This window comes from Nuphar pumila, chromosome 11 (assembly GCF_984573655.1).
Source record: "Nuphar pumila chromosome 11, dmNupPumi1.hap1.1, whole genome shotgun sequence".
In the NCBI taxonomy this organism is placed as follows: domain Eukaryota; kingdom Viridiplantae; phylum Streptophyta; class Magnoliopsida; order Nymphaeales; family Nymphaeaceae; genus Nuphar; species Nuphar pumila.
The window spans coordinates 11,500,475-11,518,600 of record NC_143259.1 but is presented as its reverse complement, the minus strand read 5'-3'; the positions used below and the strand labels follow the sequence as shown (position 1 = coordinate 11,518,600).

Below are 18,126 nucleotides of genomic sequence, written 5' to 3'. Positions count from 1 at the left end.
AAACGCTGGGGCGAATGAATCCCTGATCCAACAACTCCTGCAACTGCTTCTTCAGCTCCTCAAGCTCAGCTGGCGCCATTCTGTAGGGTGCTTTGGAGATTGGTGTCGTACCTGGTAGCAATTCAATACTGAATTCTACCTCACGAGACGGTGGAAGTCCCGACAGCTCTTTAGGAAAAATGTCGGGGTAATCGCGAACAATATCAAGCTCACTGATGGGAATGGGCATTGGATCTGACTGGATAACACTAACCAAAAAGGCAGTGCATCCCTTCCGCAAGAAGTTCTGTGCCTTAAGTGCCGAGATCATCCGGCTTGCTCGAACAGGTCTGGGAATTCTGAATTCTACTCTCGAAGAGCCTGGAGGTGATAAAACGATCTTGCCATCACGGCAAAAGATCTTGGCATGATACTTGTGCAACCAATCCATGCCTAGGATGACGTCAAATTCAGTCATCTCCAGCAGGATAGCACAAGCAGGCAAGTGCCGCTCTGCCACAACTACGTCCAATTCAGGTATGAAAGTGGTGCAAACCGTGTTCTTCCCAACGGGGTTATACACGTCTAATGCATTATCAAGTGTTTTTACCGTTATATGCAATTGTTTTACGAATTTTTCTGAAACAAACGAATGTGTGGCACCACAATCAAAGAGTGCAAAAGCTGCTTGATCAGCAACAAGAATGGTACCTTGAACGAGATCCCCTTTGGTCAATTGATCGACCGTGGCTGCATAAACTCGACCCGGCTCTCTGCCACTGCTTGGTTGTGCTCGCTGTTGTTGCTGATGAGGTGGTCGAGGAGGCTGAGATACGTTGCCGGTTCGCTTGAGGTCATCTGCTGCTTTCTTCCGGCAGTCGCGTATAAAATGGCCCATCTTGTCACAGTACAGGCATCCGCCAGTGTCCCGCGGACAAGATTGTCCCACATGAGGCCTCTTGCACCTGGGGTAGTTATCACTCGACGGTTGCCTGGGCGGTGGAGGGCCCTGCTGTCGCTGGCGTTTTGCTGGGGGAAACTGTTTCTTCCCTGCTTCAGTCTTCACTGCAAAAGGTGGTCGTTGCCCTGGGCCGCCGGAAAATGTCTTCTTCTGCTCACCACCTGACGCGGTTGACTTCTTGGCTTGCACACTTTTTGAACGCTCTCAATCCTCGTTCAGTAGGGTGGCTGCTGCTACTGCCGCAGAAAAAGTCGCGGGCATGCTGGTGAGAACCCTATGCCTGAGTCCTTCCTTCAGTCCGCGAATAAACTTTCCGGCCCGCTCATGATCATCCTCGAATAGGTGAGGACAATAGCGCTCCAACCGTTGAAATTTGGTGATATATTCGCTCAAACTTAAGCTTCCTTGGCACAGCTCCAGAAATTCCACCTTCTTCTTTTCCCTCGCATGAGGAGGGAAATAGTTTCCGAGAAAAACCCTTCGAAAGGCCTCCCACGGAATCACCTCAGCACCCGGAAACTGCACCTCTCGCGTAGTGTCCCACCATTCGCGAGCATCGTCCTTCAAACGAAAGGACCCGAACATTGTCTTCTTATCATCAGGAACGGACAACACTTGGAACACCCGTTCCACCTCTTTAACCCAACTCTCCGCCAAGTCAGGATCAACCTTGCCCGAGAAAGTAGGAGGGTCCAGCTTTAGAAATTTTTCATATGTGGCGGTTGGTGCATTCCCAGCAAGGGAACCCGGATCCTGATGGGGGCGACCCTGGTTACGAATCGCCTCAGCTAAGGAGTTGAGGGTATCCATCATGAATCCCCTCTGTTCACGCAACTCATCGGCCATGCTGTGGCTTGAGTTTCCCGCCATCCTTAAAAAGCAACCAAGATAAAAATCAAAAACACTGAAGACGTACCAGTAGGCATAAGTATAGAAACAAAGGCAAGAACATAAATCTTTATTCCGAGAGTCAAATATTTAGAATCCAGCTGTGCTGGTACATAAGCAAAAGTTATATTCCGCAGTTATAAATGAGTTCACAGACTCCAACAAAACTGGGTGCGTGCTACCTCCCCTTAGGGACGACTAGAATACTTCCTAAGATATTCCCTTCTATTGCCTGTGCGCCTGAATCTGCGCTTAGGGGTGAAGGGAAGTGGCTCATCGTAGGAGGGCTCCTGCCCGTAAAGGGGCGTCGTCGGAGTATATTCCAGTGAGCCAAGGCTATAATCTGAAGAATCCGTTGCAGGTGTATATGTGGGTGATACATCGCCCACTGGGTCTGCCGGAGGTGGCGGTTGCTCGCCGGCAGTCGAAATTGCGATCTTGTCGTCATGCTTGGCCTTGTGGAGGCAAGCATCCACGGTGTGCCCAGTTTCTCCGTAGAAACCGCACTCCTCTGCTAACTCAGGGGGAACAAAATCTCCCGATGACTCCTGTGGTGTCTGATGGTGCACCTGAATGTGTGAAGGCACGAAACCACCTTCTCGAGCATGCACTTCAGCCCATGCTGCTGCCAAGGGTAACTGGTAGGCGATCGGTAGTGCGAAGCCTTTCTCATCCGTAAAAATGGGTAGAGGAGGGCGGTTAGCCCAGTAACCAGCCCCGAACATCTCACGTCCGCCCCTTACGGAACGGCCACGTACACTACGGGTGCTCCTACCGCGACTACCATTAGAACCAGTAACTGGACCCATATATCCAACGATACTACGAATAAACAAGAATATCATTTAGTCTAAACATGCTATGAAATATCAAAGATTTACTTACAGCGCGATGGGATGCTCAATAGTCAAGATTCACTTCTTTCTAATCTGGCTCTGATAGCAAGTTGTAACGCCCCAAAATTTTGACTTGTGATTTCGAAAACCTTATCGAAAAACCCTTTCAAAGATTTAAAGTTTAATATTTAAAAACAACAGCGGAAGGCATTTAGAAAGGAACACAAGTCAACAATCCTGGGTACGTTAGCTGAAAAACCATCATTCACATGTACAACATCTTAAAGAAATTTAAGAAATAAGGCAATCGATTAAAATCTGCAGTTTATTACAAAATGAGCCTTTTATTCCAAAGTTCAATAAGTGTAAGAAAAACTCCAAAAAGTCCCAGAGCCAAGCCGCTAGCAGAAAGAAAATGAATCTTGATCCACGTTGCACCACGCCATCGGCCGCCAGTGAAGTCCTACTCCTCACCTGCCCATGAAATGGGTCAGTTTCATAACAAACTAGTAGGTGCACGAACAGATAAGTAGAATGAGAATAAAACAGGACATTCATGAGATAAGCAGTTATGATATTTAAGCAATTAAAGCAGTTGTGTTCTATTCTAGCAAATGTAATAAGTGCAAAGAGAAGCAGTGTAAGTCTCAGTCATCTATATCTATTCTTGAATATATTCTTTAAGTTCTGATATTAACTGGCCTGTGGGTACGCACAGACGCGAAACGTAGAAACAGCCGAGACCGATCCGGGGGTTTATTATGTCAGGTGTTTTCATTAACCCGGATGGCTGACTGAGTTCGCTCCTAAGGGGACGGTCAGTGACCAAGAGAGTAAATCCCCAAAGGCATTCGTGGCCCATGGATGCATCCAACTTCTGCAGAAGTGCCTGGGAGTTACCACCTAGGATAATTTATGGTAATCCCAATTCCCCTAACTCCGATGACTGGGGAAACCAAGTATTTTGCCCGTGGGGTGGTTGTTAACAACCTATCCATCGGAGTCTTTGTACCATCCATCCTCTCCCTTGATGAACCGTGAAGATCGAATGGGTTCGACGGGGTTTTTTTAACCGCCGCCCCATCCTACATGCTCTGGTCTATTAGACCCACTCGAGCATCTTGCCTGTGAAGGCGAAAGGTCACCATTTATGTGATCTCAGCATTGTGCCAATTGCACGCATCGAGGTTGCTACAACCTCATCCCCCAACCATCGTAACCCACATGGGACGTACTTGTCCAAAAGTACGGTTGTACCTCCCTAGAGATACGACTACGATGAGAGGGCAACATAAAATGTTCTATGATACTTTTGGTTCATGCATGTATTGCCTTATGAGCAAATGGGCCTGTGGAGGCCGGTATTATCTCATTGATATCAATAAAGAGTTGCTTGATCACTTCGAGGTACTCAATGACCCCCAGTACTATTTGTATCATACCTGTCTTCAGTTCTAATGATAGTAATTTGTGGGTTTCTCGATAGATAACCCATCACAAAGTTTTGTAAAAATTTGTATTATACTTGGCATACTCGAATACTAAGAAACAAGAAGTCCCATACAAGATTCATCAGGCAATAACCAATAATGCATCTATAGTAACTTATAACAGTGAGCAAGGCGGAAATACAATAATAAGATCTTTCTAGCAAGGAGTCTACTCGTAGAGCTCACAATAAGCATGTAATTTCAAAACAAATACAGGAGCGGAAACACCATACAGACAATCACCAGTTAAGAAATTCTACGAGTAAGAATGCATGTCAAATAAACTATTCTATCATAGAATCCTTATAATTTATTTCATTCACACAAACCCTTCGTGCGACTTTCCCCTACCTCGGGATGTCGTGCAGCTGCGTGCGTCTACGCGTGTAGATGATATGAGGCTCGGGCCGCGGAGCCAGAGCGGGGGTCCGATACGAAGTCTGCAACAGTGCTACGTTAATTATCATGCGGAGCAAAAGAAGGACAATCCTGTCTATAGGAAAAAGAGAGGCAGCAGAGGTGTGCCCCTGCTGGCCGAAAACAGACAAGCGGTGGGGGAACAAGCCCCTGCCTAAACATAGCGCAGCGGCAGGGGGTCACCCCTGCCGACGGCCACCAAGTGGCAGGGGCTGAGCCCCTGCCAACGGCACACAGTGGCAGGGGCTGAGCCCCTGCCGACAGCAATGGATGGCAGGGGGCCAGCCCCTGACTGAAGCATAAGGATGGCAGGGGGCCAGCCCCTGCCGGGAGCAAGAAGGGGCAGGGGCTGAGCCCCTGCCGACAGTACTGGACGGCAGGGGGGGCCAGCCCCTGCCGAAAACACAGGTCGGCAGGGCCAACCCCTGCCGACAGCACGAAGTGGCAGGGGCTGAGCCCCTGCCGACAACACAGATCGGCAAGGGGCCACCCCTGCCGACAGCACAGGTCGGTAAGGGGCCACCCCTGCCGACAACACAGGATGGCAGGGGGCCAGCCCCTACCGGAGGCACAGGTCGGCAAGGGGCCACCCCTGCCGACAGCACAGGTCGGCAAGGGGCCACCCCTGCCGACAGCACAGGATGGCAGGGGGGCAGCCCCTGCCGGAGGCACAGGTCGGCAAGGGGCCACCCCTGCCGACAGCACAGGTCGACAAGCGGCCACCCCTGCCGACAGCACAGGTCGACAAGGGGCCACCCCTGCCGACAGCACAGGTCGGCAAGGGGCCACCCCTGCCGACAGCACAGGTCGGCAAGGGGCCACCCCTGTCGACAGCACAGGATGGCAGGGGGCCAGCCCCTGCCGGAGGCACAGGTCGGCAAGGGGCCACCCCTGCCGACAGCACAGGTCGGCAAGGGGCCACCCCTGCCGACAGCACGAGGTGGCAGGGGTTGAGCCCCTGCCGACAACCCAGGTCGGCAAGGGGCCAACCCCTGCCGACAACACAGGACGGCAGGGGGGGCCAGCCCCTGCCGAAAGCCACAAGGTGGCAGCAAAAAAAGGGGGGGGGTTGCCGCAGGGGCCACCGGACCCCTGCCGGCACTCCGGCGATCCCCAGCGAGAGGCGGGGACGACAGGGGCTGCGTAAGCCACCTATCGGCCCCGATGGCACAGGGAGGCGGTGGGAGGCCACGGCAGCGGCTGTGAGCCGTCGGCCGGCCTCCCGGCGAGGTGACAGGAAGGGCGGTGAGGAAGAGAAGAGGGAGGAGCATACCTGGGAGTGGGGGCCGGCGTCGGCGGCGGGCGCAGCAGGGAAGGAGACCGGCGCGGGGGAGGAAGCTCGAGAGGGCTGCGAGAGGGAGGCGAGACTCCCCTCGCCCTCCGACCTCTCTCTTAAAGGCGAAGGGGGGCACCGGAAGGGGAAACCCCTGGTGGGTTTCCCAAATCCTCCCGCAAGAGAAGGGGGAGAAGGGGGGGGGAGTGCGGCGCTCGTGACCCTGCGTCGGGTTACGCAAAACCCTAAAATAAAAAGGGGCCCGGGTCGGGTCCGAACCCGACCCGGCCCGGGTCCAAACAGATTTTTTTTTTTTTAAATGGGATTTGACATTTCTTTCTCAGATAATCCTGCAGTGCAAAGACTGGGTCTTAAATAATCATCTTTGGGGCACTTAAGTCTTTTCAAGAATCCTCCCTTGATTTCTTCTCTAAAGAGAGAGAGGGTTTTACAGTGTTTTACGGAGAAAGAAGAAGAAGACTTTGAAGAGTCAACATCATCCTCGACTTTCTGAATGGAGGACATGTTTGTCCTTTTTTTGAACTGTTTGTTTTTTCTTTTTGGAATGAAGGGCATTTTTGTCATTTTCTCAAACCATCACTTTATGAGAAGAATAGCAAGAAAGGGTACTTAAGTCTTTGCAACAACACCAGAGTCCGATGCAAAGTTATGTCAACATACACGGGAATACGAGCCCCATGTGCTTGTATACGTGGTGCTCATTCAAAGCCCCGAACACAGACGTGGGATTCAGTGAATCATCAGGGGGGAACATACACCACCCTCTCGCCAATGTGGAGTCAGTGATGGAAGGGTTTCTCCCTCAGCCTGACTAGAAAATAACATGCTGCCGGATTTTCAACATCTCCCATGCTGTAAACGATGCATCTAAATTGTACAAGAAACGTAGCTTTAGTGATGCTAATAGGTCGGATGGAGGTTCTGCAATTAAACGTAGCCACCGGTCTGATCTCAGGGGGATCAAACAATCTTTCATTACTGCATGTTCCGCGTACTCTTCGATTTTTTTTTTTTTAATTATGTAATTAATGCAACATTCAAATTTCATTCAGCTGAGCATTGATATTGAAGCAAGCAGCGCCTCCAGCTCCTCAACTGTACGCATGTCAGGGGACTCGTCTGTAAGAGTTGTTGGGCAAGGGAGTAGAAGACACAGCAGCAGCCACTCCTTCCATCATAAGCATGAAGGGCATTTTAGACGAGAGGCAGGCACAAGGAACCCTAAGGTAAAGCTATATATGTTTTTAAACATTGATTGAAGGGGATGTCTCAAATTAAGAAGACTAAGTAGTGGTGTCAGTGGGTTGGGTTTCACTTGACCCATACCAAACCATATAGGATTGAGGTTCGGTGATAAACAAGAAGGTCCGATTAAAATCTGGGTTGGACCCAAAAGATCCGATTAATATAAGGAGTCAGGTATGGTTTGTGAAATTACATAACCAGACCTCGGCCTGACCCAAGTTCCGACTAAGATGCACAATTTTTCAATGTCAAAAAATAAAATATATTATTTTACCGGGTATAGTCTGGGTCTGGTTCATGTAATCCTTATAAGATTCGGGTATATATGGTTTCTCTTATGGTGGGTTTGATTGGACCGGAGTCCAAACCTGGTATCAGCATCTCAAATCAGGTGTGGGTCTGGCTCCCCTTGAGTAACAACCATACCTGACCCGTTGATGACCCTAAGTTTAAGGCTGGCTTAGGAGTTAGGGGAAGCAAACATCCCCATGGGCCCCGCAAGGTTTTATGAAGCAATTGGCATTTTCAATGGACGGCCGAAATTCATTCTAAACATGAAACATGCTGGTAGCTTTTGGAGTCTTTCATATCATGATGGATGGACCTTGGACCTTATCTGCTTTCCCTGATTTAAGGCCTTTAAGTTCAAGGAGGTCAATAGTTCGATACTCCCGGTGCATATCCTTTGCAACAAGGCTAAAGCCAGTGGAAAGTATGCTTGATAGGCAGCAAAAAAAAAAATCAAAAAAGGGGTCAGAAACGGGCCTGCTTAACCCGCTAGGACCAGTTTAGTTTCAGCCAATACAGTTTTAAAGGAGACTTGGGCCCACAGAGATGGACTAGGCTTTGATTTTGGTCCAGCTTTTAATGGACATGAGTTTTAAAAGACAGACCATGAACCTGTCCATTGGCCCATTAGAGAGCAAATCAAGTTATCTGCCAAATCATCATGGCAAAATGCTTTAACATCCCCACCATCCACTGATCCAATCGCACGGTCCCATCTGCAAAGTCGCAGGGCCCACCAAAAATCTTTTTATGATGTCACTATTAGCAGTCATATATGATAGTGGCCGTTGATCACCACAATGCATGGTGAGGATGATAAAGCATTTTCCCACCATGATTTTGCGGATCATATGGTAGCCCTTTTGTGATCTTCGTTAAACGACCATCTCTCCGGCGTCCACTACACGAACCAGACCTGCTTGGTCTTTTCGGTAGTCTACTGGCCGAATCGAGATCAGGTGCAATGTGATCGCACATTTTCTTCTACTGCCCAACATGAGCCTGACCAATTATTAAACGGGTTGAGTTTCGTCCATCTAGTTGAGGACCACTGTTTTTGTTGGGTTTTGAGTGCCATCCATCTTCATGATGAATGGCTTCCATGGTTCCTTGGACCTTATCCGTTCTCCCCAAGGTGGGCCAGGTCAGAATTAGCCCACGGGTCCCGAGTTCAGTTTCACTCATCCCCATCTTCATACCCTTCTTAAATCTTATAATGCAAGTTGTTTTGATTAAACCTGACCCTACAGATGGATTTAGCATGGTCGATTAAATAAGAAATAAGTGATCCCTGGATCGTTTTTTTTCAACAAGAAAATATGATTTTTTAAATCACAAAATTTTATGTTTTTGCCAACCGTGGATTTTTAATCGTCAGAAAATCCTTCACATGTCATATTTCAGTGATGCAAATGACCTGTGCTAAATGAATGGTGCAGATCACATTTGTGGAGTAGGATTTAATCAAAACAACTTGCATCAATGAAATCCCAAGAAAGGGTACGAAGATAAAGATGACATTAGCTTGTTGATAAAATCCACCGGCGTTCCAGTGGTCATTACGACAACCCCTTACAGGAAGGGTTAAGCAAGGTGGACAATGAGTAGGAGAAATGGAAGTTTGGTTACCAGAGGGATTTGGTGTTGCTCATATTTTACAAGAGATGTTCTCTTATAAATCTGATTATAGAGGTCAATCTTGTGGCCTCAGTTGAATAAAGACGAGATTCTTTTTTCCATACTTATTTACTTCACTTGATTTTCATTCCTTGTAGTGCCAATCTAACACAAGGCCTTAGAGGATGAGTGAACCGATTTGCCGGGTTTCGACCCTTAAGAGTACCAACTTCAGCAAAACATAAAAATTAGAGTTTTTATCTCAATACAACAGAGAAAATATTTCTAATTGATTTATTTATTTTGTAACGAGTAATTGATTTGATAAATGGTATTGTTCATTTATTTTGCATGGAGAAAGCCGTGTAAAGGGAGACAAACAGCTCAGCTCAAGGATTTCCTTGCACAGCCCGTGGATGATGACCATGAATATCACAGATCCCACTGTCGAAGACATGAATGGAGACACAAAAGATGGTTCAATATGGGTTGCTAAAGTTGCCGTATATATAGTTCCTACATCTTTTCTCTTATACATGACACTCTTCTTCTCTCTGTTACGTACACATGATACTATTCTATTCTCTTGAATGATACTGCACTTTCTTCATTAATTTGTAATTCACCATGGAAGTTTTCAGACAGATACATGGAGACAAAGCTTGGCCAAAGTTGTGATTGGAAAATAAACTTTGAGGTGAAGATGCTTTGTTCTTTTCGCTTTTTGGGCCCAACCAAGGTAATGCATTAATCAGACGAAACAGATTGTTTTGCATTTTCTTTTATAACCCGAAGAAACCGCACACGGCATGAAGACCTGGCTCAGCCTGCCATACCTACGGTCATCGTGCCAGCAGCATAAACTACAAGAAATTTGATTTTTACTGGTGCAGCTTTTGCAGTAGTAAAAGCCTCGTAGGTAAAGGTTTTACTGTAATTTTTTTTACAAGCGCAAAACTTGCATCAGTGAAAATAGTTCACTGGCGCAATCTGACGCTCTTATTTAGTGCGCCCGTAAAAGTTGAAAATACTAAAAAAAAATAGTTTCAATTCTCATTCCCATATGATTGTGCATCACTCGCTCAAGAGAAAAAAAAATCATGGCGTGTGATCTGAAGAAAGGTCCAGAAAATGCTATAGCACAGTCAGCAAGGTTCTCCTTATCAGGCCAAATCCACATTGAAGAGCAAGTAAAAGTATTTGGACAAATTGATTTAATAAATCATTCAAAATGGCAAATCAATTCCCAAAGACAAGTAGCATAAATTCAAAGAACAAGTGGATACGAGAGTTGCTTCTAAACGTAGTGAGCGGAACTATTTGCTTTCAAATGCGGTATTCAAGTGTGACAAATACATATACCTTCTTGAACAGAACATTACTCATGACCCTTTCAGAAAGCTGGATCTGCAGCAATATCTACAACACTGCTGATCCCATATCAACACAATACGACGTGGGATCGGGTACTGGTACTTCTTGGGTTGTAACTTGAGTCAGGCATCTTTTAGATCCATCTCATATAGACTGAATGTGTCTGCTGGTGTGGAGCAGTATCTTAATTATTGCTCTTATTCTTTTAATGAATCTAATCTTATAAATATAATCTATAGGGATTATTTTAGTGAGAATCGACTTTTGAATAACTAAAATCTGATGTGTAGAAGTTTTGTTGATGATTCAAAAATCAACAGCCATAAAAAATGTACCAGTTTTTTTATGACTTAAAAAAAAATGTTCTTGTGCTTGCAGTATTGACCCTAACAAATAGACTATGTAAGAACACATTTGCAGGGTTAGATTGAGCCAAAAAACTTGCACCTATAAGTTTCATTTCGGCTACACATCCACACCAAAGACATCAGCTCTCTACCAACCTCTTGTTTTGGACCAGTCAAACCAAACAAGCACCAAATGTCCATCCCTATATCAAAGGCATTGAACACGATCGGGTCAACCATTAGATCTCTCTGATCAGACGATCCAAGAAAGACTGATTTAACTGACCCAAAACAAGGGGTCAGTCAAATACTTTTCTCATATATATATATATATATATATATATATATATATATATATATATATATATATATATATATATATATATATATATATAATCTAACATTAAATTAGTTATATTTAATTACTCAACCTTACTAAAATACTTTTAAAATACGTGATTACTTTTTTAGGTAAAAAGGTAACCATGATAGATTCATAAAATTACTTTTTTGAAAAAAAATATTTTATTTTTTTATAATGCTCAAAAAAGTAACCATGACATTTTAAAAAATTATCATTTCTTTAAGGGTATTTTTAATTATTTTTAATACGGTTGATTGAATGTAGTTGATGTTAAACGCAAACAACTGATTTAATGTTAAATAAACTCTATACTAATGAAAGAGCCGGAACAATGTTGTCAGTAAATCTGCTTAAATTGCCCAATATGTATCGTATCATAAAAAAAATCCATACAAAAACTGGCCTAGCTAGTTTTTTTAATATTTTTAATATTATTTTGACACGTATCTTTCAATGGTTAAAAGTTGGGCAATTCAAAAAGATCCCGCCCTGAATCGACAACAGTGGGCTACAATCCATTGCAATGACCCTAATTAATGAGATGTGGGCTCAATCCCAATTACCTAACGAAGAAAAAGGCCCACCCTGTTCCATCTTTCATTTTCAAGAGCACTTCAGATGTTCTCTCTCTCTCTCTCTCTCTCTCTCTCTCTCTCTCTCTCTCTCTCTCTCTCTCGAAGAAAAACCAACAAGTTAGTTCTTTATGCTAAAGTCAACTGTATGCATTAACTAAAATGAGTGACCCTCTTATTAATTGAAAAAAGCCATCCACTAAATGCATCTCATGAGCAATTCCATCTTAAATCCATAAATCCACCAAATTCAAACTCTTTCGAGATGATGTAAATTTGAGTATCAAGATTTACCAGCCAAAGTTTTCCTTCACCAAAATTAGAAAGTAATGGTTTTTTTTTTTTTTGTAGAGAAGTGCATGGTCCCAAGTGGAATCTTTTACATGCAACTTGCTAATACCATTAATTATTTATAATTAAAAACAAGGCTAAAAATACCAATGGCAAGGGATCCCAGCCACCCAGCTGAGCCGGGCCACAGCTCGGCCCACCAGCATCCACTAGAGTTGAGGGTGACCCATCTGGTTAAATTCAAGGATTACAAAGGAATCCTTTTTGTCATAGTTGGCAAACCCGCCGAGTCAACTCTATGTTGCAGTCCGAGTCATGCATCCATCTGATCAAGGAGTCGAAAAACTCGTTTTGAATCTAAACTCAGTTCAAAAAGGGTGACTATGTGGTTAGCCCAGGTTTTGGTCTGACTTGGTGAACTCCAATACTCAAATGTCTAAGAGGGCTGCACAAGTTTCAAGTACTACCAACAAAATTCAAAGGCCACATGTCCTACATCTTGTGATAGCAATGTTGTCAGAATCGGTATCGGGCCTGAATCGGATTTTGGAAAACAATTCAGAGAATTGGCTGATTCAGACTCTAAATGAAATGGGGCCTGAATTGGACAACTTTTAACAGGCAGAAGACACATGTCAGTAAAATATTAAAATAATATTTAAAACATTCTTAAAAAAATAAATAAACCTTTTGAAAAATTATTAAAAACAATAAGCTGATCAATCAATCAGTTCGTTGTGTATTGATTTTGGGTAGGCCGATTCAAGCTGATTGGTAATGATACTGACAACAATGTGTGATAGTATGTTTTAATGGTTATGCTGTTTTCACCAATAGACAACAAATGACAATGCTGTTTTTTTGCATTTATTATGTGGTTCAAATCATATATTTCTAATCGGCATGTTTGTTTCATTCTTTATAAGAAAGAAACTCTGTTTCATATGAAAGAGGGCCTCTTTTCTTAGGAAAGACTATTAAACAAATGCCCCCCTAAGAGACTCCTGGTTTTTCTTTTTTAGGTAGACCAAGAGAAAACCCTTTCATGACTGACTGCATGTTGGTAGACCTTCAGTTGGTAAAACCAATGTTGTCAGTATCGGTGCGCATGGGCTGATATGATCAGTATCAATAGAAAATTGATACACTTCAGTCCTGAATCGGTTATTTTTAAACAAAATATAAAAAATACTTATCATTATTTTAATAGGTTTAACACGCGTCTCATTCTGATTGACATGTAATATTTTTTAATTATGTTTTGACCGATTTAAATAGGCTGATGAACCAGGGTAGTTGGCCAAATGATACAGGGTCGATACCCATACTGACAACATTGGGTAAAACCCTTGAGATCCTCATACACATCAAGGAGTACACCTTGCAGTAAGAGATGCATCCGTGGGTTTCGAAGTTAGAATGTCTTGTCAACTTGATAACTTTCACAAGTCTCCCCCTACCAATTACCAAATGAGCAGAACCCTGGTCGGCAGAGAGACCTTTACTTTTCGTGTCAAACCTTCATTTGAAAAGCCTCACATCAAGGGTGGGGTCATGGTGAACAAGACGTTTCACCACAACAAATTTTAAAAGCATCAAACCTATCTTGTCATGTAGAACACCATAGCCTAACAAAACAACCACTTTTGGCCAACACTGTAGACAAGCAATCACTTTTTAGTTTGGCCAGTTCTCTCTGCCTTCTATTTTTTGATTTCCATAGTTACTCAACATATAGGACAGTTGGGCTTGGGGGCCACCAACCCAACCCCTTGTTGATATGGTATGAACCCTAAACTCATTTCACACTAGGGCCCTGGTCCAAGTAGATGTCTCATCTCCATCCTGGCATTTTTAGGTCTACATGTTCAATGGCCAAATGAGCTCTTTCACATTCCAAAACTATGAGAAGTGATCTAGCCAAGAGTTATAAGGGGCAAAAATGTGCAAAACCTTATCCCTGCCCTGCATGTGAGAAGTGGTCTATCCTAGAGTTATAGAGTTATAGGTAGGGGTGTCAATGGGTGCGGTTTATCTGGATCGGACCCAAACCAAACCCTATAGGGTTCGGGTATGGTGATAAATAAGAAAACCCAATTAAGACTCGGGTCCGGACCTGAAGGTCAGGTTAATACATGGACTCGGGTATTGTTTGTGAAATTTTATACCATACCTGGGCCCGACCTGAGTTCTGAGTTCTGATTAAGATTCACAATTTTTCAATGTAAAAAATGATAAAAAAATATGGTTTTACTAGGTATGGCCCCGGTTCTAATTCATGTAGTTCTTATCGGGTCGGGGTATGGTTTTTCTTATAATGAACACCAGAGCCGTACCTGTGTTTTATGGGGCCTGAGGCGGAGGGAAAAAATGGGCCCCCTATTAATGGTAGGAGTTCGGGGGCAGCGCCTCCGAATTTTTTTTAAAGAATCAAAATAACAATAAAATTTGCATTCACATTAAATAAATATAATATTTCAAATATTTATATTATATTAAATAAAAATATATAAAATATTTATATAAACTACCTAAACAATACTCATTGTTCTTAAAAATGGGCCCCTAATTTTTTTTGGGGCCTAGGGGCCCTGAGGCCCAAGCCTCATTGGTCTCTTTACAGGTCCGGCTATGAACGATTAAATTTGGATCAGGACCCAATACCATACCCAAAAATCTAGTCCAAGTCTGATTAATTTCACCTGGATCCGAACCAAACCCAACCGATTGACACCCCTACCACCATCGGAATAACAAAAGAAAAGAAAGAAAGGGAGATCTCCAATAAAAAGATGGCAGTTATGTTTTTTTAGTATTTTTTTAGTCATCTTTTGTTTCCCCTATTTATCTAATTGTTGACTGCACACTATCAGTATGTTAAAATGCTCAATAGAACAAGATCGTAACATAGTATGTGTGATAAATTTCTCAAATTTATGTCATATTTGTGATCATATTTTTATTTTAATCTAATACCAGTTGCTTGATAAATTTCTAAAACTCATCCGCTATTTAGTGTGCATATTTCATATCATAATCTCATAAAAATTCTTTTTGCATTTGTTTGTCTTAACAGTGACTGCACCTATTTATATCTTATTGATATTGATACTTACCTTCCACTTGCTGAATTGTTTTGTTTTTTTTAGGTAGAAAGCCCAACAACCATGCATGAACTGCACATCCTTTTTGTCTTTTGCATGTGTATTTGAAGCTTAATTATTTTCATCTGCAATATATTTTGGGAACCAGTACCTGAGAGGAGAACTATAAAATCTATAGTTCTAGTTGAAGATCCAAAACTAGTTTTACATGAATTTAAAAAACCTTTCACCGGAATTCTGATAATGCTCCCAAACAAGTAGATGAGAAGTGTCAAATTCACAAAATTTGTGGGTTTCATACTTCCTTTTTCAAGCTACCATGGACCCCCTAGATTCCAAACAGGCAGTATGCTGCAAAACATTCAATAATTAAAAATTATAATAATAAAAGTTAGAATTATTGTTTGTTTTCATGAGCTAGCTAAAGTTACTTGAATAAAAAATCAGCTCAATCTGTTATTTGTGCAATTTTGTAAATGGTCGGGCGTCTATTGTTAATTAGGGATGTCAATAGGTCGGATATATCCAATGTTCCATCCCATACCAAATCGGATTAGTCAAATTCAGTATAAAAACTCCATGACTCAATCCAACGGATATCCTAATGTAATTAACATTTTTTTTTTCATATTTGAGGTCAGCTTTTTCCATCCGACGAACAGTGTAGGATGTGGCAATTGACATGTAACACGACCAAGTTCACGAACTTGGCCTTGTTTCACGTGATGCCAAAACCAACCCTTAGTGAGGTCAAGCTTGCCAAATACAACACCCTGTCAAACACGAAAAAAGTGACCACGTTCGTGAACCCGGCCACCTTTCACGTGACTTCTTAAGCAAAACTAACTCGCTTCTGAGTGGAACGTTTTGGCCTCAATCCACGTGATCGTCCAAGTACAAAGGCCTTACGGGGCTTGGCAATATGCGACCAAGTTCACGAATTCCAACGATCCTACTAAACCAGTGAATTCATGAACTTGGTCACATTTTGGGTTGGTGCCAAATCTTAGTAACCAAACAAGGTTTCCAGCCACTTAAGCCGTAAATGATTCCGTTTGCGGAGGTACGCGAGATACAGTTTGGGGGGCTTCACAAATCAGGATCTTTTTCGTCCTCGACCTCGAAATTTCTGGAGAGATCTCGTACTTTCCCTCTTCGTCGTGATCGCTAAATACTGAAGTGTCAGCAGGCTCTGTCCCGTTAGTCCTCTGTTGCCCAGAACCAATAAGTACCCTTTTAATCGCATTGATTTACGAAAGGATCACCAAAATAATGGCCCCTATTGAAGGAAAGAATGAGGGTAAAATAGTCACATTGTTGTTTCAGAGTTCCGCTTGGGGAGCCGGGCCTTGACGCCTGCCGCCAACCCCTCGAATCTGCAGATTAGTAATTATGTTGCTTAATATGATAGATGTGCCCTCAAACTTTCAATAAATGACAATCATATTTTTTTTTCACATAAATGGTACAAGAAAATGAACTAAATTCATTATATGAAAAATAACCCATCAATCATAGTTTTATGGGTCCCCCTCCATTATCACCTATCAAGCTACACGTTCGACGTAGTGCCCTAGACCGAGTCAAGTTAGAATTGGCGCACCCTCAATAACCCCAAAAATAATATGGGTACTATGGTCATTTCCTAAGCTTAAGATCAGAAAAGAACAAGTACGCCATTGTGCAGGTGTTTGAGGATATTTTAGACCTTTCAGAAGAAGACAAGATAAAACAGCGAAACTCCGCGAGTCATTTTCCTATTCATTTCCCTCCAATATAAAACTACACGCAATATATTCTCTCTCTCATCAAGAAAGGAAGATCCTCCGTCTCTCTCATGGAAGACGAAGAACGCCCATCATCAAGACCACCATCGTCGTCGTCGGCCGGAGGGAGTATTCCGGCCGGGATCACGCCTGAGGAATACGACGAATTGAGGGCGACGATCGACGCCTACCACAGGTATGAACTCTCCCCGGGCCAATGCTCCTCCCTCATGGTGCAGCGCGTCGACGCCCCCGCCGACGCCGTCTGGTCTGTGGTGCGCCGGTTTGACCGGCCGCAGGTGTACAAGAACTTCATCAAGAGCTGCCGCCTCCTCGGCGGGCCGCCGGAGGCGGGGGTCCTTGCCGTCGGCTGCCTCCGGGAGGTCACCATCATCTCGGGGCTGCCGGCGACCACCAGCACCGAGCGGCTCGACATGCTCAACGACGACCAGAGGGTGACGGGGTTCAGCATCGTCGGAGGGGAGCATCGGCTGCGGAATTACCGATCGGTGACTACGGTCAGCGAGGTGGAGAGGGGAGGGAGGGTCTGCACCGTCGTCCTCGAATCGTACGTCGTGGACATGCCGGAGGGCAACACGGAGGAGGACACGCGCATGTTCGCGGACACGGTGGTCAGGTTGAACCTCCAGAAGCTCGCCTCCGTCGCGGTCAAGGAGACGAAAGAAAGAAGGTGAACGAATCCACGAATCACTGTATTTTTCGTCCCTTTTTCTTTCTGGTGCCTTTTTTTGGGTGTCTCATGAAGCGATCGATCTCACCATCTGGTTCTGGGGAGGCGAGCTTCTTCGTCAACCTGGGATCGGACGGGTCTGGCTGTTGACTTTCTAGTCTGACGACTTTGCCCTGTGTTCAGTGGGGGTTTGCTGTTAATGAAGAGGGTATTTTTGTCATTTTTGTTAGGTTTCTTTCGTTCGGGCATGGAGGTTTGGTCTGTGAGTCGGTGTTGTGTATTTTTTTGTTCTTTTTTTAAAAAAAAATCTTTGTAAAAAAAAAACGCTTCTCATATAAAGAAATCATTGGGAATGAAAAAATTTCTTCATTTTTCTTGAGCCTGTAAGAGTCAGTTGGTTGGTTGCAGTCTACAGATTTGGCGTTCGAATTTTGTTATTACGAAAATGTCCTCGCCTGGTTCAGGTGCCTTCTCTCTCTCTCTCTCTCTCTCTCTCTCTCTATATATATATATATATATATATATATATATATGACGGAGTTTTAGGGATCTTCCGAATAGTGTTATTTTAGTTTTAGCTTCTTCTGGTGCTGCTGGTTGTC

The 18,126-nt window shown here is 43.9% G+C and overlaps 1 protein-coding gene across 1 annotated transcript; it reads left to right on the top strand.

Moving 5' to 3' along the window:
• The first annotated feature begins 16,880 nt into the window (after window positions 1-16,880).
• On the top strand, window positions 16,881-17,902 carry PYR1 (Polyketide cyclase/dehydrase and lipid transport superfamily protein). The gene has a single exon (XM_089981096.1). The coding sequence runs from the start codon at window positions 16,905-16,907 to the stop codon at window positions 17,526-17,528; it is 624 nt and encodes a 207-aa protein (XP_089837222.1). The 5' UTR covers window positions 16,881-16,904; the 3' UTR covers window positions 17,529-17,902.
• Window positions 17,903-18,126: the final 224 nt, after the last annotated feature.

What these genes read in the sequence shown, in the direction of transcription:
- PYR1 (XM_089981096.1), top strand. Translation starts at nt 16,905, where the DNA reads ATGGAAGACGAAGAACGCCCATCATCAAGACCACCATCGTCGTCGTCG.